The sequence below is a fragment of the Apiospora aurea genome (assembly GCF_038362705.1).
Source record: "Apiospora aurea strain CBS 24483 chromosome Unknown utg000001l_segment0_segment0, whole genome shotgun sequence".
Lineage (NCBI taxonomy): Eukaryota > Fungi > Ascomycota > Sordariomycetes > Amphisphaeriales > Apiosporaceae > Apiospora > Apiospora aurea.
In genome coordinates this window covers 3,538,236-3,563,651 of record NW_027117388.1, presented here as the reverse complement: position 1 = coordinate 3,563,651, position 25,416 = coordinate 3,538,236, and the positions used below count along the sequence as shown (strand labels likewise).

The following is a 25,416-nucleotide window of genomic DNA, read 5'->3' as shown; positions in this document are numbered from 1 at the left end:
TAGAGAGTAAGGTGTCTTACTAGGAGATCAACCGGGGAAGCCTCCACGAGCCATCTTCTTGGCTCGTTGGTCTCGTCTGTTGTGGTTGGCCCGCGATCCCTTGTTGGCTTCTTTGCGACGTCGTGCGCTCTCGGTTTCCTTCTCGCCAGTCGGACCAGCAACGTTTCCGCCACGGCCTCCACCTCCACCTCCTCTTCCTCTACCTCGGCCTCCACCACGGCCCCGGTGGCCACCGCGTGAGGAACCAGACTCTTCAGTATCGTCAGCACCGGCACGCCACGATGTCGGGGCGATCGTGGCTTGGTTTCCATCGAATCCGGAATACTTCATCTCCAATGACTTCATCTGCGCAGGGTTGCGGCTCAGCATCAATCCCCATCCTTCTATAGCCTCGTCTGTCATCCCCGTGTCCTGCTTGAGCTTCGCCCGGTAGTTACCACGGCGTGTTTCTGAGTCGCGACCAAAGAGCTTCGCGTCTGCCTGATACGCCTTGAACAAAGTCTCCTCATGTACGTCCTTGCGTTTCTGGTCCTCGGCATCATCAGCTAATGCGTCGTTAACAGCGAATCCGGAATCTACAGCGTCGTAGGTATCGTCTCGTTCATCGTCGTCTGCATCAAAAGCAGATAGTGCCGATAAGATCGCAGCCTTGTTAGGTGCTGCCGAGCGGTCCTTGAGCATTTCATCTGCTGTTTTTCCTGGATTTTGTTTTCCGAAATGCAAGTTGCCAACATTGACTGCCAGCTTGTCAAACTCGTCATCATCAAACACGTTATGGCGTTGGGGTAGAAGCGGTGGGGTTGCTCGTGGTGCGAGACTGCTTCTTCTCCTGCGAGTTCGTTCAGGTGACCTGTATTTCTGTTAGTAATCTGACAATACATCAATGCATTTGGTTCCTTACAGGTCCTTGGAGCGGTCTGCGGTAGCCAGATGTGGCGGTAGTGAGTCCTCCAGCAGATGGGAAATGACTTGCTCCGTGCTGTCGTCATATTCATCCAGTAACCTGGAAATAAAGTCCGTACCTAGGTCGGGGAATAAATCCTGGATCTGTGAAATCTGGCTCATCCTATGAACCCTCATTTGTGACAGATCTTCGCCATCTTCTGCGCTTGCCACCCCTTTCCCCTTGTCGACCTTCCGCTTCACGAACTTCTTCGGTCTGGCAGCCCCACCTGGTTTGCGGAATGTCTCCAATGCAGTAATAACCGCCTTCGTCCTGGTTGTCGTAGACCCGGATGCCTCAAGTCTGATCTGAACTTGCTTCAGGATTGGTGTGACCGTGACCAATTCCGCGACCATAGAATCATTCGCATTGGTTGGCCCTGCCTTGTGTGCATCCGCGGCAGCTTTCAAGGAGTAAAGTTGATCTGACAGCATCGAGTACTTTGGCGGCTCCGACTCGGTCAATCCCACCAGACACAGATAACCCGTGGTTATGATTGCTTTCCTCAGGGGCGGATTCATGATCTTGTAACAGGCGACCAGCCCGTCAAGAAAGTCGGTGCCAGCAAGGAAAAGCTCAGCTGCTTCGGGTGAAGCGTGAAGCAGATGGTTGAGCTGCTTCAGTCGGGCCTCGGGGATTCTCAGGTCACCCTTGATACCAGTATCCAATGCAACGATCAGTGCCTTCTTGAGGGCCTGTAAAGAAGGCACAGGTGTATCCTTCGGCTTCTGGAAGAGGAAGGTCAGTGCTGCCGATACTCTCTTCTTCCCGTAGATCTTGCTGAAGTCGGACAAGAACTCCCATTGTAACAACCCCGCCGGCGATGAGCGGGCCCTCAGTAGTCTGGATGTGAGGTAATATGTTTGGCGTAGCAGCGAGGAAGCACTGTTCGATGAACCCAATATAGTAATGCCCGAAAGGGCCGTCTCCTTCATGAATGGGACCAGATAGCCTTCAATCGACTCGTCCTTGACGGATAGCTGAAGAAACTCGTCATCTGAGAGAGCCATGTGGGCTTCGGCCAAGGACACCCATAACGACAGGCAAGCCTCCCATTCCTCCGGGACGATATGATCTCTCCAGGGTGCCTCGGGGAACGGCGCAAACGGAGGGAGAGAAGGTGCCATGTTGAGGTAAATGCAAGCCTCCGAACAATCAAATCAGTCGTGCTCTTTCGGGAGTGAGGCAGGATCAGCGAAATTATGTATGGCTATGAGTTCCCTCTGTTTGGCCTGGATCGGCGGTTTATAACAGCACGTCAAGCCAGACTGGGGCTGTCATGAACCATGATGATGCATCCATTGCTACTTGGCCGAGTGACTCTAAGACCTCCATCAAGGAGGAGCCCGCCCAAAACAGTGGATCCCCCGCCAGCTCGCCCAATGTTGAGGCTTGGAAGGGCTTAGCGGCTGGTCAGCTCCCACCCATGCCAGATCCTGCCCTCTGATTGGCCGAGCACCCCGTAATCGATAACCCTCAACCCACGCAAAAATCCACCCCACATTCAAGTGTCGAAATGTTCGAAAAGTTGCAGAAAGTCTTCCCTTTCGCGATCCCATCAACCATAGCAATTTTTGTTCGGCACCTTCTCACGTAACCGTAACGCAAATCGTTCGAGTCGGAAGGTAGCAATCATCATACCTCTTTTATTCAGCTACTCCCAGCAATCTCTCATCCACCAATTCATTCAAGATGTCTTACAACAAGGCTGATAAGGATCTCGGCGAGGCGTAAGTACAAATTCCCTGCGGAAGTTGCGACGAGTCGCATCGACAGACAGATCACCATACTGACAATATATCCTCTCTGTAGCGCCAAGACCCACCGCATCGTATGTCGAAACCCATTCACTGCCTGATGCTACCAGCCGGACAGCAGTCGCGCGATCCCACCGATTTGCGATAGCTCCGACACGGACACCTAGACGGCGCCAATTTTGCTAACTCGGATCCCCAACAGCGTATCACCCTCACTTCCCGCAAGTGTGCCGCCATCGAGAAGGTCTGCACTGAGCTCCTCGAGCGCGCCAAGTCCAAGGACCTGCGCGTCAAGGGCCCCGTCCGCCTCCCCACCAAGAACCTGAAGGTCACCACCCGTAAGACCCCTTGCGGTGAGGGTTCCAAGACCTGGGACACCTACGAGATGCGCCTCCACAAGCGTCTCATCGAGTACGTTTCCTTCCTACCCTCAGATATTCCATACGTCTTGTTTCTGAACGGAGCTCTCGCGCTAACGAAAATTACAGCCTGACTGCCCCTACCGAGGTTGTCAAGCAGATCATCGTCAACATCGAGGCCGGTGTTGAGGTTGAGGTCACCATCGCTGCTTAAATTGGTTACCCACTTGTCGCAAGTTCGAGGGTTTGAGGCCAACGGAGTGAAATCCGTAAGGGGAGAAAATTGGTCTAACCACCAAATATTACCCCTGACTATAGACTCTTTGTTCAATGAGATGAATGCAAAGCTGAAACAAAATACCAAAAATACCAAATACACCCAATATGCAATGTAAATGATGACACTGAGATTGTAGAGACTACTTGCATGGATACACTTCTGCAAAACTTCCGCTGTCAAGAAGAAGAAACCAGTATTGACAAAATTGATAGGTCTGAATCTATTCATCAAAGACCTAAGATCGGGTATATAAACCACAAATGCACACGTAACCGCTTGCCAAGTCTGCCCCTAACGCCGGTCGGTAATGCATGACGACGCCCTTGATGATGCACAATCGTAACCTCATTCTCTTTTCTTAGATCTCCCATCTAAAAATCCCAAACACAGTCCTCCCTCAGAGGCGGCACATCGGGCATCGGCCCCAGGAAGCGCCCATTGGCATGCATATCTGCGTAGGCCTTCTTGACTGCATCGGTATAGGTGGACGGATCGTCGGGCTCAGTGCCGCGATAGTAAGCCGGCGGCCCGTTAGGAAACCAGATCTTGCGGAAGCTACCGTCGGGAAGACGCAGGCCAGGGGTGGCGTCGTCTTTGTACATGACCGGCTGCCCTTTGAACCGAACAAGCTTGGCGCCCACGCGGTTGGCGTACGATTCATACGGTGGGTGTTGTTTGGTGCTATTGGGTGCGTAGGGGTTGCCAGGTGCGCCCTTCGCGGCGGCGGCTGCTCCTGCTGCTGGGGCTGCGCCGGCGTTTCCGAGTTGCGGTTGACCAAAGGGGTTTGCGGCTTGAGGGCCAGTTCCATTCGACATTGGCTGCCCAAAAGGATTGGCGGGTGCCGCTGTTCCCGCTGAGGCTGCTGGGCCTGTTGTATCCATTGCGGAATCCGCCGGCGGGTTCGGAGCGCTGCCGAATGGATTGGTAGCGGCAGGCTGACCGAACGCCCCACTACTCGGTTGGGCAGGCTGTCCGAACGGATTTGCTGCGGGTGCCGCATTCTGAGTCTGCGCCGTCGCGCCAAAGGGGCTAGCAGCAGGTGCCCCGAACGGATTGGGCTTTTGTCCAAGCGCAGCAGTCTGGCCGAAAACACTCGTAGTCTGCTGTGCGGCCTGAGCAAAGCCAGAGCCACCAGATGGTGCGCCAAATGGGTTAGGCTTTGCCCCTAAAGCTGATGTTTGACCAAACGCTGAACCGCCTGTCGCGCCTAACTGGGATGGCTGACCAAAAGCTGATGGGGCTGTGCTTCCTAATTGCGAAGGCTGCCCGAATGCCGAACCACCTGTGCTTCCTAGCTGGGACGGTTGCCCGAATGCAGACGCTCCTGTTCCCCCTAATGCCGATGGTGCTCCGAATGCAGAGCCCCCTGTAGCTCCTAGCTGTGAAGGTTGTCCGAACGCAGAACCGCCCGAACCACCAATCTGTGATGGTTGTCCAAATGCCGAGCCGCCTGAGCCGCCGCCAAATGCAGAGGTTCCAGTAGATCCTAGCTGAGATGGCTGTCCGAATGCCGTAGATCCAAATGGATTGGGCTTCTGTCCCAGTGATGATGGCTGCCCGAATGCGCCTGTAGATGCAGCAGCGCCCCCGCCGAACGGGTTTGACTGGCTCTGACCTGTTGAGAAGGGGTTCTGGCTAGCTGCGGGTGCTGAGCCAAAGCCGCCTGCTTGGTTCGCGCCCACGGCAAAGGCACCGGTTGCTCCGCCCTGCTGCGAATTCTGGGCGCAAATGTCGTTTCGGTTCGGGTGTCGGGTTTCAGATTCCAAGAGGAATTGTATGGCTTGGTCGACGTTGTTCAGGGTCGTAGCGATTTGCTGTTCGGCTTGTTGGTACAGCGCATTGACATCTTGAAGCTGGTTTCTGCGTGTCAGTTACATTATGGCTACAACATGATAAGAAAAACATACTGCTTGTTGCGGATTCGCGCTGCTTTGGACATGCAGTCGTAGCTCCTCGAAGCTTTGTTCGCGGGGGTAGCCGCCGAAGAGCTGGTCGGGGGCGTCCTTGCCAGGGCCGTATGCTGACATTATCCATGTCGGCCGTTCGTCTGCCAGATCGGTCTTGATTGCTTCCTTGGTGATCTTGTACTTGTTGGGGCCATTGCTGCTTCCTCCTCCGCCCGAGCTCAGGGCGCCGAAACGGTTGCTACTCGCGCCTCCGAATGGGTTCGACGAAGCACCCGGGTGCTCGAAGCGACAACTGGCTGGTAGAGAGAACATTGCGTCAGTGAGGTTCATGCCAATCGCAAGGTTGTATGATGTTGGTGCTCTGGGACCGAATTGGTTGCGGGTGCTAGCTAGCAAGCCTGAGGCAGAGAAACGAGGGTTTCGCAGAGGGTTTGTGGATTTAAACTTACTTCCATTGCGGCAGTTTCCCTGTTGGTAGAACTTGCACAATGGTGCCATTGCAAGAACAATAGAACTTCAAGTCTCTCCAGGCTGAGCTGGTTGTCGGTTGATTCTTCCAACAAGAAAACGACAGCCTTCCACAGCCTTGCATAAATCGTCGCCTACGACGCGAGAACAATGCGCGACCCATATTTACTGGAATTCCCAAGCTCAAGCTCTCGGTAGCGCATAAACGTTCAACCACACTTATTGCATACCTCCAGCTGCAAGCAGATTGCATAAAACGCATGATTGTACCAATGTATCTGCAGCCCACATCTCATCCGCATCCTGTCCTGCCTGTATGTACCTGAAGTTCACGTTTTCCACCAGCAGCTCTGATTTGATCCTACCTGTCACTTAAGATCGACCTGAAACTGATCCCGAATGAGATGCTAATAGTACAAATCGGTTGTATCATACTGGACTATCTGAAGTATGCCACTTAAAACCAAAAGTCGGACAATTGTTCATGTTCGTTTAGATCATATCGCTGCCTTTTTATGATGGTATTGCCTAATCCAACCATGATCTACTTTACCGGCTATCGTGTCAAGCTAGTGCACAATACAGCTATGGCGACGCAGTCCCTTCAATCAACGGAATAAGCCCCCCTCGACGTACCCGGGGCTGCGCCAATCCGACCAATCGTGGTTGAGCAAGCCCCAAGTCTCCTCGTAGTCCTGGGTACCATCACGGACGTAGTAGCTTCCCGCCAGGACCCAGACGAACCAGCCGGACCTGAGCTTCAGCATGTAGTCCGCCAGGCACGTCGCGTAGGTGCGCCGCCACTCGGTCGCGTTCATGTTGAACCCAAACTCGGTCAGTAGCACGGGGAAGACGTTGACCGTGGTCGCGTCCTCCTCCCCGGGCGGGCTCATGGCTTGGTACCCGTTGTTGTGCAGCCCGCCCTGGAGCGCCGCGCAGTCGTTGGCGTTGTTGTCGTAGTTGTGCAGCTCGAGCACGAGCTTGTCCGCGTACCCGTCGAAGTCGGCGAGGTCGAACGTCCGGCTACCGGGCGTCAGGGCCGTGCCCCGGACGACAGGGGTCATGGTCGTGTCGAAGTTGAGGCCCGACAGGAAGATGAGCAGGTCCGGGTTGGCCCCGTGGACGGCCTCGGTGCCTTGCTGGATGTACTTATACCAGTCCTGCCAGTTGTAGGAGCTCTCCTTCAGCGCCGGGTTGCTGTCGGGGCTGCGCAGCTCGTTGCGCAGGGCGATCGAGACCAGCGCCGGCCAAGACTTGCCGTGCTCGGCCATGTACGCCAGTCCCCTCGTCCAGTTCTCGACATTGAAATCCACATCGTTGAACCACGAGTTCCCGTCTTCGGTGTTGCAGCACCAAGCGCCCCTCGACATGTGGTTGTCCAGGTGGACGAAGATCTCCTGCTTTGCGCATTCGGCCGCGATTGCGTCATAAACCTCCAGCCGGGTCGTGCTTCCAGTGAAGGACGGGTTGTTGGCGAGGACCTGGTCTAAGATGATAGTGCCATTCTCAGCACCGAGGGCCTCGGTGAAGGCGGTTGATAGGGGTACGTCAACGCCATTATTTGCGTAGATCTGATCAATCAGTTCGATCGCAAAGGTGAGACGAATCGCGTTCATTCCAATGCTCTTCATCTTCGACACGATAGTCTCGACGGACTGGTATTGAAGGCCCTCAGGGATCATGACTTCACCAGCCCCTGGCCAGTTCGCACCGGCGTAGACGACATCTTGGCCTTGCGTGTCCTTGATATCACGACCTGAAGTGACGAAGGGAGCAAAGGGCCAGCCGTTTTGTCTTGGCAGTGTTCTCGACTCGGCAATCTGCGCGAAGAAGCCGCTGCTTGCAGCAAGCAAGTGAAGGAAATGGGCTTGGAGAATCGACTTCATTGCGGCAATGTAGGCTAGACGGTATGCGCGTATGGGGCAGATAGCACCTTTCCAGGAAGACAGGCGATGCGTTCCTTATATCGTCCGCCTCCACACTACGTCGTTGCGCACTCGCCCCCCTTCCCGCCAACCACGGTGACGAAGGCCCAGAAGGGCGGGAGATACCGAGGCGAGGGCTTCCCCATGTTTTCTCGTCACATGTGCTGGTGAATATTCGGTCAGCACGTCACCTGCCGAGCGTACCCATGCAACACCACGAACCTGTTCGGCAGCGCTACCCCAAACGGCCTTGGTAGTTATGCTATACGGAGCAAGCCAAGGCCGCATCGGACTGGCGCACCTTATCTGTCAGGGGAAGTAGGAGTGGGTGTTCGGTCTGATTGGAGGAAATTGTTTGATTTGAGACCAAGATCTTGTAAGACAAGAATACGACATGGCCCCATCCCAGCCATAAATTTGGAGAGGGACCGTCTTCCCCGCAGCCTATGTTGACTTCATCCCGGCAGATTGTTCGTTCCCCGCATCTCCAACTTCCTGAAGACTAGCAAACATGATTGCCAGGGTAATGTTACGATACTACAGTCTTGGTTGCCATCTTGATCTCATGACCGGACAGTGTACCTGCCTGATTAGCGCGTTTGGCCCGCGGCGTTCCGGACTCCAGATGCCGGTATTCGCCGGTACTCGTTGGAAGTCAGGGATGGAGTAGCACCCTTATTGATTAAGTGCCTAAGTCTATCACCTCGATATAGCGTTTTCGCTTATTGCACACGGGAAAGTATACCCGGAATTTTATCACCGGGATGTTTTTTTAATTATATATATATTCGACCAAGCGCCAGCTCATTTTCATTTTGAACAGTGCCCCTAAAAAAGTCACCAAACGCCCGAGCTCTTGAGGCTACAAGCCAGCCACCACCCATTTGCCCCGAACTCAAACACGCTTCCTGAACTCAATCATAGGACCGTCCTTCAAACTTGTAAATTGATCGATCAGCTGGAACTCCTGCACACGATGGCGACCATACTCGTTCCCCGGGCTACCCTCACCCGGGTCTACGACGCCGGGAGCTTTGCGGATATCGTACAGATGCAGCGTGCGGGCCAGTGTCGTCATCATCTCCTGGTACGCGAGCCCCTTCCCGATACAGCCGCGGGGTCCGATGGAAAAGGGACAGAAAGCGCTCTGCGCTACTTCCACCTCGGACGCCGTGGTGACGCGCTCACCTTCCTGGCTCTTGTGCGATCCCGCGATCCAGCGCTCGGGCGTGTACGTGAACGGTTCGGGGTAGTACGACCCGTTGTGGTGGATGGTGTAGTGTGGAGTCCCCACGACGGTGCCCTCGGGGATGTGCTCGCCGTCGATGGTGATGCCGCCCGGCAGCACCTCGCGGGGAGGAATGCCGCCGACGGACGGGGACATGCGCATGGCCTCGTCGACGCAAGCGCGGAGGTAAGTGCACGAGTTCAGACCCGCGCCTTGGGTAATCTCCTCAGCGTCGCTGAACACGCCGCGAACCTCTGCCGCTGCCTTCTGCAGAGCCGCGACATTGCGCACGAGGTAAAAGAAAGTCGCCGCCATCGCCGTTGATGTGGTATCCGATCCAGCAATGATACTAAGAGCGCGTGTGAGCTATAGTTGGCTTCTCACTGGGTAGGTATGTACTTACAGCAAGTTGGACTCGCCCCACAGTTCCGGCGTGGTGAAGCCGACTCCTGTCTCGGGGTCGCGTGCTCTCAAGAGGTAATAGAAGAAGTCCCGTCGGTCCGTCTCGTCGCCGAGCTTTGTGCGTTCGGTCAGCTGCGCCTTGCTGTATGCCATGTACTTGGCTCGGCCAGCCGCAATCTTGCTAAAGAGGACCTTGTCGAAACCCAGCCTGCCAACAATGGGCATTGTACCGCACTGCGCGCATGTTAGAATATCTCATGCATTTACAGCCAAGGTAAGAGAAAGACTTACAATCAGATGGCGAGTCGTCGCGAGCGAGACCAGCTCCAAAGCATAGCGGTTATCGGGCCTCTCCAGCATGTGGAACGCCTTGCCGAAGCAGAGGTCTCCGAGGATATCCATGGCCAGGTAGTTGCACCAGTCGGCCATGTTCTTGGCCGGCGTCCATCCCTTTTGGTTATCGCTCGCCCCCACGCCGATCTGGTCGCAGAACGAGCGCACGTTGGCCAGCACATAACGCTCCATTTCCTTCATGGCGCTGTCGGAGAAGCCGTGGGATAGGACGCGGCGCTTGCGCGCGTGGAGCGTCTTGTCGCGGGCATTGTGGGTGTTGGGGGCCGGGTGGACAAAGGCGTCGTAGAACTCGGCCTTGCGCACGTTGGACTTGAAGCCGTAGATGGTCTTGAGGGCCGTGTTGGAGTTGAAGGACAGGCAGTTGGGCCCGAAGCGGACAATCTTGCCGTACTTTTCGTGGTTGCGCCAGAACTCCAGGTGTCGGTCGCCCTTCCAGGCGTGGTAGAGCTGGTACGCGTCGGTGATCTTGGCCCAGAACGGACCGGGGTACTTGGAGAGCGGGTGGAAGTAAAGACGATAGATAATAATCGTTACAACCTGGAGGCGGTTAGATATGAAGTCTTGCAAACGCACAGGCGCTCCAACAACTTACATATGTCACAAAAGCTGCCGCCGCGCCGAGGAGGGCGGTGACGAGACTGACAGAGAGCATTGCTGTTCAGGGACTTGTTTCTCTTTGCGGATACGATGGAAGATGCCCCCTCAACTCATTAGAGCTGTCTCTTATAGCATGGGCTGATTCTAAGAAAGAGAAACTGAGTTCTTGAAACCCCGTATCCCTCAATCAATTTCAGTCCCTTCTCAATTTCCACTGCTCACCCCCACGTCTCGTGGGCGCTCATTGTTCTTATGATGCCGGCTCGGTTGGAGGCGGCGTTGAAAGCTTATCAAGCCGCTATGACGAACTGCCCTTTCCGGACAAAGCATCAACGGCTAGTCGCGGGGAACCGGATAGTAGCCAGACTTGCACTAACCATGGACGTTAGACGGTAAGAGGGATTGCCCTTGGGTATTTAGATGTCTTCTATCCATGGTCACGCGGCATTTCTTGTTACTCTTGGGTAATCGAAATGCAGCCGAACCCCACGATTCCCCAGACTTGCTGTGGGCTTGGCGGATCTTATGTGGTAATGCCGTAGCTTGGCGCCGGCTTTGTAGGCTCAGCCCGCCAGCGATCCATTTCCGCGCCCCGGGCTAAGGCGCGGAACTCTAGATTGGCCGAACTTATTGGCTGCGTCAACCGAAACATCTCGGCTTAGGATGTATAAAACATCTGCAGGTGGACTTTCCTTCAGTCAAGGCCCGGACTTTTTCCCCCTTTACCAGCCTCTAGCCCTCTTCGTGCAGGTCAACACAAATGCGTTGGCGCATGGAGGCTGGTGTTGGCTGGGACGGCGCTAGGGCTCTGTCCTTACTCAGCGCACTCTTGGACCGCCAGGCTTATACGTCGTTCAGTTCAGCTGGGCTGATGCTTACGGCATTCCAAGTGCGAGTATTGGGTTGTCAACATTGCCGTTCGCCCAAGCCCTGTGAGCTCCCTGGATCCCATCCGGGCCGATGATGTCCATGATCTGTTGCTCACGCTCCTGACTCGGACCCATAATGCGAACCGGGTGCTTCCCCCAATTTCGAATTTCTTGCCTGCACAGGCAAAGACCAGCTCCCACTTCATCTGGTGAACGTGCTGCACGTGTTGACTGTGAAACGACGGGAACAGCGGCAGTTGGAACGTCCTGAAAAGCCCCGACTCCTGCACGCCTCGCGTCGACACCCCCAGGCTTACGGCCGTGCCAATGTCAATCCACGCGTGTTCATGCTTGCCCTCCATGGGGACGACGAACTGCTTCCCGTTGAAGTCGAGGAAGTCGGTGCGCGTGATGAGGGGATGGTGATTCCATCGGCCCTCCGACACGCCACTCAGCTTGTAGCTGTATGCATCCAGGCCGTCGGTGTTCGTCACACTCCGTAAGTACACTTGACCCGAGACAAGGTGGATGTCCGGCGGCTTTTCGGCCACGGCGCTCGTCGTTTCGTTCTCTCCGGTTCGCACAATGCCCCTAATCTTGAACGGTATTGGAGTCGGGTGCTCCAGCTGAATGACGGTGGGGAACTCGACCACGATGGCGAAACTGTAATGGGGAATCTTGGACCGCTTGAAGACGCTCCGCATGTGCTGGCGAATGGATAGGCTCTCGTTGGCGTACTCGGGGAGCAAATGCAGCGATCTGAGAGTTTCCTCCGTGGCCATTGCGCGAGTTGCGAAGTCTCGAATGGGCGTGGGCGAAGATGGGGTCCTGATGTTGAGGGGTAACACGGCCAGCGCAGACTTGCCCTTCTTGGTGAGGCTTCGGACGTCAGCCTCCATAACATATTTGACGTAGAGATAGTTGCGCCGCTGTCTCATATGAGCAAGATGTTCATCCCGCAAATAATGGCTGGGCGGCAGAGTGTTGCCTGCCGCTGGCCGTGGAGGCAGATGCGTATCCGGGATGGTCACAGTAAAGGGCCAAACGTTCTTTCCCTCATAGGCCCGGCCTTGGTAAAGGGTCTCAGCGATATTGAACAGGGTCGATTCCCCTTCATAATGCCGGGTTGAACTGGCGCCATTGGCGCCGTTGTTCTGGCGTTCGGCTATCCGGGTCTTCACCCGAGCCCAGAACTGGAGGGTCACCACCACCTCGTCAGGTTGGTCTAGTTGGATCCGCACGATGTTGCCGGTAATGACATCTCCCGGCTTGTACGAGAGTTGAAAGTTGTCGAGTTCAATGCTAGCCGCAATCGATTGCTGCAAATCGAGAGGCATCTCGGGTGAAATGATAGGTAGCTTACAAGCAATGAAATCAGAAGAACCAGGAAGATCAAATTGATGCTGCAAAATTCCTACGGGGAACCGTTCGGGTTACATACCTACTTACATATGCATGATTGTCTGCTGCCTTTATTAGACAAGACATTGATCAATCATGGGTTTGCATGGCTCAGGAAGACACTACCAGCAAACTACAGTACGTGTCAAGAAATGTTGGCCCCCCCTCCACTGTTTACCGAAAAGTTAAAGTATAGTGAGAAAATCTATGCCTACAAAGGTTAACTTTTGATCAAACTGGCCTAGAATATACGGTAATAGGCATGGTATTCTATTGCCTTTCGGGAAACAGTGGAGGGGGGCTAACATTTCTTGACACGTACTGTAACCTTAGGCGGTTCCGCATGTAGGCTGTGCACGCCTTGCGAGCTTGCTGTGCCGTATAGGCTTATGTGCAGGCTGACGTGGGACCTTCCCAGCGAACGTATGACGCATATTTGGGGCTGTACTACCGACTAGGCGGAATCAAGAATGCAAGTTTAGCATGCGCCACGATGGCCTCACCCCAATCATTTCGACTGCGCCGATTTCTTAATCAAGACTACTATCATATCAACGTCGTTGGAATAGTATTACATATGCTATTGAGTCTTGGGACAAGTCATTAGACATGATTACAAACCACTGCAGACACGAATAGGTCACTCAAGGGGACACAGTAAATATACCAGTCCGTATCCTCCATGCACACTCGTTATCGCCAAGCAGTGACCAGCTATAGTTCATATGATTTGTTTATTTGACCTTTTTGCTATATCTCGATGTGAAAACCTCACGATGGCCGAAGCAGTAACGCTCAAGTGGCCATGTGACCCAACTCCAAAAGTCGTCTTTTCCGTTGCTGGCCGTTCCCGGTCCATTCGCTTCCCCCAATGACCAGGTTTCACATGTACTTCTGCGTCTGCGCAAAGCGCATGCCGTGAGCGAAGTGGAACAGCTTGGCCGCGACGATGAAGCGGTCCTTCTTGGAGTACTCGACGAGGCGGTCGTAGAACTCGGCGAGCGGGATGACGACGCGCTGGATGTGCTCGCCGTCCTCGAGGCGCTGCTCGGGCAGCTCGTCGCTCTCGCCCAGCTGCACCTCGACCATGGCCATCTTCATGTTGGCGTCGCTCATGCCCGGGTCGGCGGCTTGCACGGGCGACATGCTGACGAGCTTGCAGTCGTAGCCCGTCTCCTCCTTGAACTCGCGCACGGCGGCCTCCTCGGCCGTCTCGTCGGCGTCAATCAGCCCCGCCGGCCACTCGACCGTGTACGCGTCCAGAGGCGGCCGGTACTGGATCACGACCAGGGTCGAGGGCGGCTTGGACGGATGCAGCAGGACGTTCCCCATGGCGACGGCGTCGACGTCGGCCTTGCCCCGGGTCTTGCGCGTTGCGACCTCCCAGGTGCGGTCCTTGCCCGTCTGATCTGTGTAGTCGATCCTCTTGAGGGTGATCCATTTGGCATCCTGAGTGGCCAGCTCTGTGAGCTTGTTCACGACGGGCTCTTGCGTCTTTTGAGACATGCTGAAGGCACGGAGTTGTTGGATTGGTGCTGCACTGGTTGCTGGTTTGAGCGATGATGTCAGAGCTTGTAGCCGCCTAATAGCTGAAGGAAGGCGAGGAAACGAAAGCATAAATGGGAAAACGATCGTAAGTTTGGATCACTCGGGGTCGTAGCTTTGCAGTTCGCAAACCACAATCAGATGAAAGAGGGCAACGTGTTTGCAGCAAATAATGGTTGTTATTTGCCTGCTTCTTTGCCTGAACGACCCTCCAGGTGCTTCCAGGTCGTGGATTCCCCCAGTGGATGCCAGCTCAATGGCCCCCACTTGGCGGGGATTACAGCCACCAACTTCAAGGCATCATTCCTTGACAGCATATATCGAAATCACAGGGAAGGCACACATGTCAAATGGAAAGGAAGAGGATATCCTCTAGGTATAATGAAGTGGATTATCCCAAAATGCAATAATACGGTATATCATGATATGCTTATGTAGCGTCCCAAGGTTACCTACGTCGCGTGAGGTATTGAACTTCCAATCTTCAAAAGCACCCGTTGTCCATCGCCAAACGCCATTCAATGCAATGATTGCTCGTACAAATTCGCTATGCCATCACCGCGCCGTCGACAACGTCGCCCCGATCGCTGCATACTGGGCAGCCGGCCTCAATCTTATCCCTAAGGAGTCTTGCGTGCGTTACCTTCCTACGGACGAAACGCCCGTTGCTCGTGCGGTCTTCTTCATCGTCAATTCCTACTAGACCGGGATCCGGGGTCTCGCCGGGGTGCAGTTGTTCCAGAAGGTGGCTGACGTGGAAAACATGACCACAAGCAAACCCGACGAGGGTTTCGACCTCGAACTCGGTGAATGGCTCGTGGCAACGAGAACAGTGCCCGGGTTTCGCAGCTCGGTGATCGTGCTCGAGCTGTCGCGTTCCTACAGCTGCTTCCACATTGTCTGATGCCGTAGGGGTTCCGGTCCCGCTCACATCACCCGCCAGTCGATTGCTTTGGGGGTCGAGAGTTGCTACTTCCTTGACCTGGACATCGACATGATCTTGAGTCTTGACCTTGACGTCGAATTTTATCCCTTTACGCTGACCCATACGAAGCATGTTCTGCGCGGCTGCAACTTCGGAGCGGAGGACACGTGCTACACCCGACGAGATACTGTACTGTATTTCGTGTTCCTTCATGATGTGCTTCAGACCTTCTCGTAACCCAGGAATCTCCAGCCCTTCAGGTATACGCCGGACAAGAGTGATCGGGTCGATTGAGGTCCCAACCTCTTCGAGCAACCCCTGGATGAATTGAGGCTTGTCCATACTATAGTTGAGAAGGTCCTCCCACAGATCCGGATCACCCTGCTCTTTTGCAAACGCAATTGCCTGCGAGACATCTCCAAGCCTGTCGATGATGAGATAGAGTGCGCGTTTCATCTGGCCCGTTTTGGAGTAGAGATAGACCAGTTCTGGAATATAGTTGTGGCCCTCGCACTCCTGGGCAGCCGTCTCGAATGCGTAACTTGTGGACACTTTCAGGAAATCCATCAGCAGAACCCGGTCGAATTCGGCGAAAAGTTGCACTGCAAGATCCGCAAAGTCATCTGCAAGCGATACTGTCTCATCGACGGCCCGCTCGCGGTAAGCCTTCCACAAACCGCGAAGATAAAAGAAGAGATAGCGGGTGAGCTCCTTCTTCTCCAGCTGCTGCACCACAATATCTGGCTTGATCAAGCCACGTTGGGCCTCCTCCACAAGAAGTGTGATAGCTTCTGATGTTGCTTCATCTATCTCGGATAGTGTCATCTGCGAAAGCTGAGATTCGGGCACCCTAAGCGCAATGAAACTGTGTACATCGTCGGTGACAGCGTCGGCCAAGTGGTTGTCTCTTATCAACCGCATGACCGAGTCGGCATCTTGAAGCTTGATGTAGTGTCGTAATGCTTCACGGTGTCGCCCGTTCAACTCTTGAAGATGAGCCAAGGACTCCATCACAATTCGCCAGTCCCTGCCCTTCTCTCCATCTTCAATACTGTCCTCTCTGACGTCTCGGTACCGCAGTTGGTTCTCCAGAGCAGTAGTGATGGTTTGAATATCATAAAGATCTGGGTTCCACCTATCCACCAATTCTTTAAAGTGAGGCTTGTCGTTCTGAATATAATGACCAAGAACGATCTCATAAGCAGTACCCGGAATTGGCGGTCGCATTGGCTCCGTAGGGATGAAGTTGACGATTTCATCAAACTTCTTGGCGCCTGCAAAGTTGAAGATCCATTTCTCCCAACGATCTGCCGTGTTCAAGACTTTGGCAGCGACCTTGCCTGCTTGAACCCAATCGCGGGTTTCAACGATTTCCTGTAGCCACAACTCCCCTATCCGCCGTTTCTCCTTTTCTGCGGATGAGTTCTGAGCTCGAACCTGTGACTCTATCACAGATGATGTATCCTCGAAGAAGTCATCACTTGTAGATTTCCTTTCAAGTGCAGGAGGGACAAATTCTGGTGACATTTCTGAAGAAGCGACCATAATCTCGGGATGTTCGTCCAATAGAGTCCAGGCATCTTCATACCTTTGCTGTTGAAGTAACCATTCCAGATGGTCACCAAGGTCTCGCTTGGTCGCCAGGATACAGTCAAAGGGGCTGTGTATGAAGATCTTGGAACCGGGCTTCACAAGATTTGGGTGCACAGTCTGCGGGGGCATGGCGCGCGCACGACCACTGCCGATAGTGCTGGCCGCTTGTGTCCCCGAAGCATTATCATTACTGGGATTGCTCCGGATGCTGGCACCGGAACTGAAAAGTGATCTTGGGTTGATGGCCGCATTCCACATTTCCGAACCAAAGCCAGCCATTGCATCCAACACACCACGCGATGCTACCACAGACGCCGCGTTCCCGGCCGGCAGAACGCCCAAGTGGTAGTCGTTGGACGTCAAAGACCCGAATTGACTGACAGTTAGACTGTCTTTGTCTACTTCAGCTTGGGATTGTAAATCAATCAACCTCAACTCTGGTGCCAACGCATTCTGGCGTCGCCTCCTGCCCCCGGAGGGCTCGCTACTGCTAGATGTAGTTGACAGTTGCGCCTGATGACCTTTGACGTGTTTCTTAACGTCATCTTCCTCCTCATCTTGGTCTGGCTTGCAATATGCCAAAACAAGAAGTTGGGTTGGAGTGTATAAGGAAAGGCCGGAGATGATGCAATCCATACGTAACCTAGGGATGGTTAGCAATACTCAAGTATGTAGTTGAGTTTACTTACTTCTTCGCAATTTCTGCGTGGCCAACGGATCTTTCGCCGGCATATTTGCCCACTCCCATCCGGCTAGGATGGATATGGATGATCCAGATTGTACCGCCCCATCCGACCAACAGCCGTTCAATATTCTTATTCGCCTTCAAAGCTGTCTGCTTCAACTTGTTTGCGGCTGCCGACGAGGCCGGCGAGGCCTCTGCCTCCTTGCCATCTTCGTCATTTTCCACGGCTTGCTCGTCTATCCACTCAGCACGCCCTTTCCACACACCAGCCATCTCTTCCCATTCATCGGTCTGTGGACGGTCAACATGGCCAACACGCTTCCAGGCGTCTTCTGAATCTGCGCTGTCTAGATGCATCTTTGTCCGCATGATTTTGATACCGTGCTCATTTAGCCAAGCCAAGTACTTTCCTGACAGGGACCACTTGATGTTGCTGATTGTTCCTTCTCCAGAATGTAGGATAGTGTCTTTGCCGGTGTTGGCTCCCAGTCCCACACTGCCAAGCCAGCCTGAAGCCGTCGCCGCAGCAGTGCCGACAGTCGTGGATGTGCTGCGGGCTCGAGGGGGATTTGTCGTCAGCACAAGACTCCCTGCTTTTCCTCCCGAGACATAGGTCCTGTCATTTTTATAGTCTGGTGAAAGAGCTACTGCCTGAACTGGCCGGGCAAAGTTCCGCAGTGAGACATCAGTCATGTCAATCAGGGATTGCACACATACATTGCCATCCATGGAGGATGTCGCAATGAAGATATTGTTCGAAGGTATATTCGGCAGCTGCTGTACGGAGTCTCGTGGCCTTCGCTGAGAACCAGCTGATCCAGTCCTCTCCGAATGCTGCGAGGGCGCATGACGACCGGTTGTGGCCTGCGAAACAGCTCGACTGGCGACCTCTGACTTCAGCGTCGTCGGGGGTAGCGGCGGCGGAAACGGCGATATCGATACACCCGTCACGGATGACTCGTGTGCATGGTATACGCGTATCGATTGGAACATGGGGAGTTGCACTACATTCTGACGACGAGTTAGTGCGAGGGCGCATAACTGGGGAGAAGCGCCTCGGTCCTTACCATATTTCCATTATGCGTGCCAACGAGCATCTTATCTCCAGCGACAAGAAATGCACTCGTCATGTCGCCATTCCTATAGACGGCATTTAGGTGCTGTGTGAGCCGAGCGTATTTCAGCTTCGGCTCGTCGTCTTCTTCGTCATCGTCGGAGTCTTCCTCAACTTCCTCGCCGTCGGAATCATCATCTGCCCCAACCTCCTCGTCCTCCTCATCTTCGCTAGCATTGGCAGCGGGTTGATCGCCAGCATCATCGCCTGGTATTTGGTGGCGGTCGGATTCGGTCTTAGGCGCAGCCTCCTCGTCCTCTTCCTCGTCCTCTACCGGTCTGGGATCGATCCTCACAAGTTCGGGGCTGGAGACCGAGGCATCACTGTCGTAATGGATGTTTTTGCTTTTGCCCGTACTGGGCGATTCGTCTGTCATGATAGGCAGCTTGGCCTGTGAATTGGCATGGTAGAGACAAACTCGTAAGCACCGGTATTCCGTTGACAAGTGAATGGTGTTGTGGCTGGGGACTTGTTTGTGAAGCTACAGATGGCTGCTAGCTATCGAGCTATGCGGTGATCCGAGGCTACGTCAGTGACCGAGCGTAGCTCGCACAGTGGGGAATGGCCTATATCCGTGCGCTGGACACACCTCTGCCACCCCAAATAGGCGGTGTGCACAGTAGCGCATACGGTACTGGTAGATCTTGATCCGGAGCTCAATGCCCCTCCATACCTAAACTTTAGCAATCGCGTCCTCAGCGCAAAGTCGCGTTACTTGGAGCAGGAGAGCCAAACCCGAAGCTACGACGCAGACGGAACTGCAGGCCTTTACGTAAACGATTGACGATGCTACGAAATTGAACGACCAATCTGATTTTACGACACAGACAGCTTGATACTTGGCCTTGCTTCATGGAGCAGCCCCCACAATCAACATGGCTTCGGTGACATCCCTCGGGCTGCACGAGCCGACCGCCCTTCGCTATGCCATTCAAGAGCAGCTCCTCCCAGAAACCGCCACAGCTTCCGACTACAGCTGGGAGATCGCGGTAAACCACGATGGCGACGATGTGGGAGAAGACGAGCTGCTGGTCACCCAGGAGGCTGTCGTCTGGTCAAGGGGCAACATATTTCGCAAATGCTTTGGATTCAAGCTGGACAAGGAGCCCGTAACGCAAGCACTGTTGACCTATTTTCCTACGTCGGAAGAGTCCCCGAAGCAAGAATATCCCTGTGGCCCGAGACAAAGACTGAGCATCGATGGACGACCCCTTTCGAAGGCCCTGGTGGTTTTTCTGAAAACACAGGCACACATATATTTCCTGGATGGGACAAGCCATGTCGTCCATATGCCTTTCGAGGTCGAGTCTGCCGTTGCAGCTCCCCAAGGTGTCATCATACAAAGGAAGCAGCGTAATGAGGTCGGAATCGCCGCCAGTGTCACTTTCCCGCGCGTACCTCCTAACTCTTTCATTTCACCCCAATCTTCCCCTGCCTCCATGAGGACATCGTCGGCACAAACAACATTTACTACCGAAACCCTCGGTAGGCCAAAGGCCTTGCCATTGCGGCTGAGTAGTACGACGATGGACAACCTGTGGGAGTTGCCATCTGAGATTAATGACTCCCATTGGCCCAGGCTGGTGTCCCTGGTTGACCCTCTCCTTGAACTCGGCCTAGTTGTCACACAATCTGATCGCTCCGCAAAGCCAAAAAGCCGCAGGAGTTCCAGTAGATCTCCTGATTTCTTAGACAAGGCCGAGGAGATACTTCACCTTGAGGAGATCCAACTGCCCAACACGGGGCGTGACCCGCACGATTCAGATCAGTTAGTTCTTGCAGTCACTATCAACAGGGAGACGAGCATGTACAGTATTTGGCGGTTTACCTACATCCACAACGAAGACCCCTTCCGGGCTTCCAAAACTCCCAAGAAGCCAAAAGACCGTCGAAGAAGCTCCATGCAGCCAGGCCACCCAAGCGGCGTCACGTCGCCAGTTCAGGCAAGCTTCAATGACAGCTTTGGCGCCCCGCTTCCTCGAAAGAGAACTCGAAAGAGTGAGAAGCAAGACAAGACAGATCGGGCCATCGAAAAATTCGAATCATCCCTTGGACTGGACAAGGAGTCTGGCATTGGACGTCGTGCTTCTCGCCGAGTGAGTTCTATGCTTGCCAGAGCCGATCTGTCGGCCTCACAGGACAGGACAGCCTTTGGCGAACAAGCCCAGGTTGCAAATGCTACAGGGACCCGAAGAGAGACGTCACACGGAAACCACAGACCTCCTCGGACCAGTGGGGCCTTCCCCAGCGTTAGTTTCAGCGGCACGGTCACGCAGAGCACAATGGGCAGCTTTTTAGAAGCGCCTGTTGATGACCTGCTAGAAGAACTGCGATCCGGTGGAGACTTCGAAGGCTTCCACAATATGGGTCTTGATGACCACGACTTTGATGGTCTGGCCCAAGAAATGCGACTTTTGAAGATTCATTCGGTCCCTGTCGAGAATTCAAATGTTCGGTATTCTCTTTCGAAACAGCCAGCGAGAACCCAATGCAACGTGTTTTGCATGTCTGGGCCGTGGCATTGCGCAGATGATCGCCAACGTCGCCAGGTTCTGATTGGTATACAAGATCCGATGGAGAAGCGTCTACAGTTGCTCACTCTCAACGTCCAAGTCCATATGGAACCAAAAACGTCCCGTAAACCGAAGGCAATTGACATCAACTTTCTGCATTCTCAGAAAGCCCAAAATGTCATCGATTCATGCAAGATAGTGGACGGTCCCACTGCCATGATATTGGTCCTGTCCGATGCTGGCAATGGCCAGCGTGTACTTAGCCTCGAGGCACCTGGGAGGCAATTCACCCCTCTAGAACTACCGCCAAAGCTATCTCTTGCAAATATTCGCAGTCTTGGCTACCGAGGTAGTGAAGCCAAACGAGATGTTGGCTTGAGGCGGTCGATAGTGCCTCCTCTTGGGGAAATTGCAGCTTTCCGCCATTCCAAGCTGAACGGGACCGTGGATATCGTCGACGGCGAAAGCCAACAGCTTCATCAAATTCGCATTCAGTTACGGCCTGCAAGCCCACAGGTTGCAAAGGCCCTTGACATTCTTCGCATAGGCTTAGGTCCAGACGAAGGCGACAAATTGCTGCCTGGCTGGTGGCAAGTCATGAAATGGATGCAGCATGAGTGTATAGATGCAACCGATATTGAGTGGTCGGCCTTCGTTATACTGCTGACCACTATTTTCCTCGCACTGGGTGCGACTGAGTTTCCTAGGTCATCCCATGTGACCCGGCCTAGTCACCGGCGCAGGCGAGGCCATCTAAGATCAAGTAGCGGAGTTCATGTAGACTTGAGCGACTGGGATGTCATGAATACTATCGAAGCGCCTAATTTCGCAACACACCCCCACTGGATGGAACACGCAGCCTGGAAATGGATCTTGGAGAGAGACGATTCGAGTATGACCCTGTTCAAACCTAGCCAAGGGAGAGAACAAGAGATGGCCTTTTTCTCCTCGCATTTGAAGCATGCTCAATCATTCATGGCCACAGATCTTGGGCAAGCTGCTTGTGGGCCAGGCGGTTATCTCGCAACTTCTCCGGGGTTCAGTGATTCAAACAGGTCAAAGCAAGCACAGAACGCCCTCATCGCACTTCATTTGCTACTAGAAGAGCAGAAGCTAGACATTACCACCCCAACGACAGTGTCCCCCGGCCCCAGCGACCTCCGGGCGATCATTCTCCAAATCGCGAAGTGGCTCAAATGGTCCCAATGGGTCAATATCTACGACCTCGAGATGCCTTTGGACTTTGCGGATAACTCCAATGGCATTACGGAAATCGCCATTCTCCCACCCGAACCACCGATCTGGAACATATTTGACTGGATTCAAGGCAATCTGATGAAAGACTCGACCCTCGACCGGACTTTGCCGGCCATGACTTCAAACATGTCGACAGACATCTTGCCGCGTATCAAAATGTTCGATCGACTTTTCTATCATCTCAAGCTGAAAGGCGACTCACCAATGGGGTTTGTCGAAGCCATGCACGACAGCGGTATCACACATACTCTCCTAGAGTCGTTGCCGGAGGCGGTTCTTGTCCCTCTCCAAGATGCAATTGCGCAGTGTCAGGCACGCCCACCTCCGGGATGGTCAAAAGAACTGCTGGCTCTTGTGGATCGTAGCGACGTCGGCTCGGTACTCACAATAACGAATCAACAGCGTTTGAACTCTACCAATCTTATGACATCTTCTCACCTTGCATCTTGGGACTTTAGTTCTCTATGTCAGAATGTCATGGACTTCAATGATGCGCCGACAGACGATGTTGCTGAAAGCGACAAGCAGGCGGTCATTCGGGCGATATTTAAAGAGGATCGCAGATTAGACGAGACCAGGATTATGCTCACGACAACCAAGCCTCGAGCAATTCGCCTTGACCCCCAGTCCGGGTGGTCGGATGCGTTCTACCTGGAACAGCAGAAGGACCTTGTCACAAGACTTGCGACCAACACATTGTCAATCCCAGCTGGCCGGGGGCTGATGAATTATGGTCTACGTTTTCCCTTGCTGACTCAGAAATTCCACATCAATGGGTTTGTGCTCAACTGTACTGTCACGCCGACGAATCAGACCGTCGGAGTCGACAAGACTCTTTTCACCGAGGAGAAGATTGCTTGGGCCTTTTTCCACTCGGGGGTTGCAGGTGGACTGTCCATCTCACGACAAGCCAAAGGGATCGACACATCTTGGATCCTGTATAACAAGCCGGGTAGCGACTTGAACAACCGCCACGCAGGATTCCTGCTCGCTCTGGGTCTTAATGGCCATCTCAAAGGCGTGGCTAAATGGGTTGCCTTCAAATACCTTACCCCTAAGCATACCATGACATCGATTGGTTTACTACTTGGCCTTGCTGCCTCGTACATCGGAACAATGGACTCCCTCATCACTCGTCTTTTATCCGTACATGTCACTCGGATGTTGCCACGTGGTGCTGCTGAGCTGAACTTGTCTCCGTTGACCCAGACTACTGGCATCATGGGCATCGGACTGCTCTACTGCAATAGCCAACATCGCCGTATGAGTGAGATTATGATGTCGGAGATATCACACATAGAGACCGGCGACGAGGAAGAACCTCTGCGTAGTGAATGCTACCGTCTAGCCGCCGGTTTCGCCCTTGGGTTCATCAACCTTGGCAAAGGAAGTGATCTCAAAGGGTTACACGACATGCGCATTACGGAACAACTCCTCATGCTGGCATCTACGTCGAAAAAGGTCGAGCTGGTTCACATTCTCGACCGGTCGAGTGCAGCTGCTATTGTCGCGATAACTTTGATCTATATGAAGTCGGAGGATCACATCGTTGCTCGCAAGATCGACGTACCAGACGCCATGTTGCAGTTTGATTACATTCGACCAGACCTGCTTCTCCTACGAACGTTAGCAAAACACCTGATACTGTGGTCTGAAATCAAGCCAACCCATGATTGGATACGGAAGAATCTACCGGCTCGTTACCAGTCAAGGGTCAGCCCCCCGACCCAACCTTTCAACGGCCCAGGACGTGGCCCGCTAAACTCCACACATCTCCCGTTCCTGACAATCCTGGCCGGTCTGTGTTTTGCGATTGGTCTTCGGTATGCTGGATCAGGCGATCCGGTTGTGCGTGATCTTTTGCTCAATTACTTGTATCGTTATTACGGTCTATGCCGCTCTACACCGCACAAGGCCAACTTTGACGAACGCGCTGTCCAAGTGACTGGACGCATGTGTCTCGATGTTGTTGCACTATCAACCGCGGCCGTGATGGCTGGCACTTGCGACATCAAGGTTCTTCGCATTTTACGGTCCCTTCACGGTCGGAACGACGCGGAAACAACATTTGGTTCGCACATGGCGATCCACATGGCTATGGGTGTGCTTTCATTAGGTTGTGGTACTCAAACCTTCAGCACCTCCAACCTTGCGATTGCCTCCCTACTAGTGGCCTTCTACCCCGTCTTCCCAGATCAAGTGCAAGACAATAAGAGTCATTTGCAGGCTTTCCGCCATTTCTGGGTTCTGGCAACCGACCCCCGGTGTCTTGTTACCAAGGACGTAGCCACTGATACTCCTGTCGGCGTTCCGATCCGTATCAGGTTTAAGGATGGCCGCCCGGAGGACGCGCGAACCACACCGTGCCTACTGCCCCCACTCGATGACATTGCCAGCGTGAGTACGACGAGTCCCGAGTATTGGAATATGGACCTTGATTTTACTGGTGGGCAAGGGAAGGATCTTCGGGACAAGTTTGCACTGAACCAGGTTCTGCACCTCAGGCGCCGGCCTGCCGGTGGTAGTCCATTCTCGGCCACGATGCTGGCGTTAGGTCGCCAGGCGCCGGGAGGCGGCTCTCAAGTCGAAGAAATCAGCCAACCCCTAGAGTGGCTGTTCACTGCTGTAGGAAGTCTGAGGCGACTCACCCATGCCGAACGCGGCATTGTTCTGGATACCGGAGTCGGCGGTCCCGATGTTGGACTAAGCAATGGAAGTGTAGTCGACGCCAGGCTCATGCTGGAAGAAGCGGTACGAAACGGCCGCCGAGATGACCTGCTTGCCCTGAGGGCCTTGTTTGAATGGGTAGATGGCAGAGCGCGGAAAGTACAAACAGACAAGAACATTCTAGCGCAGGGGTCTCACACAAGGATGGGCGAAAATAATCACGAATGGATTGGCGAGAGCTGGCTCAGGGACAGCGTCGTGGAAAGCCTCAAGGGTATGATTTGGCTTGCCGGCAGGGAAGGTGGCGAATAGTGCAAACCGCCTTCCAGCCCGCAATCTACAGGACATGGATCGAGTTGGAAAAGGGATGTCAAGATGTTTGCTGTATGCCGATAGTGGCATTCCCAAATATCATCATTCGAGGTACCCCGTGTACTCTTTTCATGGCTACAGTGCACTCTTCATGTATGTATATCATCAAGCTGCTAATTATCTACATGTAGCCAAGAATTGACTTAGTCCATCAACACGACTTGTGAACCTGATTTACGAATGGCCGCCTCTATACTGATCGCAGACTCGGAGTCTAAGCCCTATGATTTCTCTGTTCCGCTGTTCGTCGCCTTC

General features: G+C 53.9%; 9 protein-coding genes across 9 annotated transcripts; 2 read left to right on the top strand and 7 right to left on the bottom strand.

The window, feature by feature from the left end:
- Window positions 1-27: 27 nt before the first annotated feature.
- On the bottom strand, window positions 28-2,070 carry PG986_001099 (uncharacterized protein; the record flags this gene model as incomplete). Its single annotated transcript, XM_066837321.1, has 2 exons — window positions 28-850; window positions 902-2,070. The coding sequence occupies 2 exons, from the start codon at window positions 2,068-2,070 to the stop codon at window positions 28-30; spliced, it is 1,992 nt and encodes a 663-aa protein (XP_066706214.1).
- Window positions 2,071-2,635: 565 nt separating this feature from the next.
- On the top strand, window positions 2,636-3,273 carry PG986_001098 (40S ribosomal protein uS10; the record flags this gene model as incomplete). The annotated part of the gene is made up of 4 exons (XM_066837320.1): window positions 2,636-2,673; window positions 2,756-2,774; window positions 2,903-3,111; window positions 3,189-3,273. The coding sequence occupies 4 exons, from the start codon at window positions 2,636-2,638 to the stop codon at window positions 3,271-3,273; spliced, it is 351 nt and encodes a 116-aa protein (XP_066706213.1).
- A 437-nt stretch (window positions 3,274-3,710) lies between these two features.
- On the bottom strand, window positions 3,711-5,744 carry PG986_001097 (uncharacterized protein; the record flags this gene model as incomplete). The annotated part of the gene is made up of 2 exons (XM_066837319.1): window positions 3,711-5,192; window positions 5,247-5,744. The coding sequence occupies 2 exons, from the start codon at window positions 5,742-5,744 to the stop codon at window positions 3,711-3,713; spliced, it is 1,980 nt and encodes a 659-aa protein (XP_066706212.1).
- A 578-nt stretch (window positions 5,745-6,322) lies between these two features.
- PG986_001096 (beta-1-6-galactanase) lies at window positions 6,323-7,600 on the bottom strand (the record flags this gene model as incomplete). The annotated part of the gene is made up of 1 exon (XM_066837318.1): window positions 6,323-7,600. The coding sequence occupies one exon, from the start codon at window positions 7,598-7,600 to the stop codon at window positions 6,323-6,325; it is 1,278 nt and encodes a 425-aa protein (XP_066706211.1).
- Window positions 7,601-8,534: 934 nt separating this feature from the next.
- On the bottom strand, window positions 8,535-10,275 carry PG986_001095 (isotrichodermin C-15 hydroxylase; the record flags this gene model as incomplete). The annotated part of the gene is made up of 4 exons (XM_066837317.1): window positions 8,535-9,216; window positions 9,271-9,503; window positions 9,561-10,160; window positions 10,216-10,275. The coding sequence occupies 4 exons, from the start codon at window positions 10,273-10,275 to the stop codon at window positions 8,535-8,537; spliced, it is 1,575 nt and encodes a 524-aa protein (XP_066706210.1).
- An 820-nt stretch (window positions 10,276-11,095) lies between these two features.
- On the bottom strand, window positions 11,096-12,426 carry PG986_001094 (uncharacterized protein; the record flags this gene model as incomplete). The annotated part of the gene is given in 2 exon segments (XM_066837316.1): window positions 11,096-11,194; window positions 11,206-12,426. 2 exon segments carry the CDS (start codon window positions 12,424-12,426, stop codon window positions 11,096-11,098), a joined length of 1,320 nt encoding a protein of 439 aa, XP_066706209.1.
- Window positions 12,427-13,372: 946 nt separating this feature from the next.
- On the bottom strand, window positions 13,373-13,996 carry PG986_001093 (O-acetyltransferase CAS1; the record flags this gene model as incomplete). The annotated part of the gene is made up of 1 exon (XM_066837315.1): window positions 13,373-13,996. The coding sequence occupies one exon, from the start codon at window positions 13,994-13,996 to the stop codon at window positions 13,373-13,375; it is 624 nt and encodes a 207-aa protein (XP_066706208.1).
- A 586-nt stretch (window positions 13,997-14,582) lies between these two features.
- PG986_001092 (uncharacterized protein) lies at window positions 14,583-18,728 on the bottom strand (the record flags this gene model as incomplete). The annotated part of the gene is made up of 3 exons (XM_066837314.1): window positions 14,583-17,196; window positions 17,243-18,249; window positions 18,306-18,728. The coding sequence occupies 3 exons, from the start codon at window positions 18,726-18,728 to the stop codon at window positions 14,583-14,585; spliced, it is 4,044 nt and encodes a 1,347-aa protein (XP_066706207.1).
- Window positions 18,729-19,227: 499 nt separating this feature from the next.
- On the top strand, window positions 19,228-25,101 carry PG986_001091 (Negative regulator of mitosis; the record flags this gene model as incomplete). The annotated part of the gene is made up of 1 exon (XM_066837313.1): window positions 19,228-25,101. One exon carries the CDS (start codon window positions 19,228-19,230, stop codon window positions 25,099-25,101), a length of 5,874 nt encoding a protein of 1,957 aa, XP_066706206.1.
- Between the last annotated feature and the right edge of the window lie 315 nt (window positions 25,102-25,416).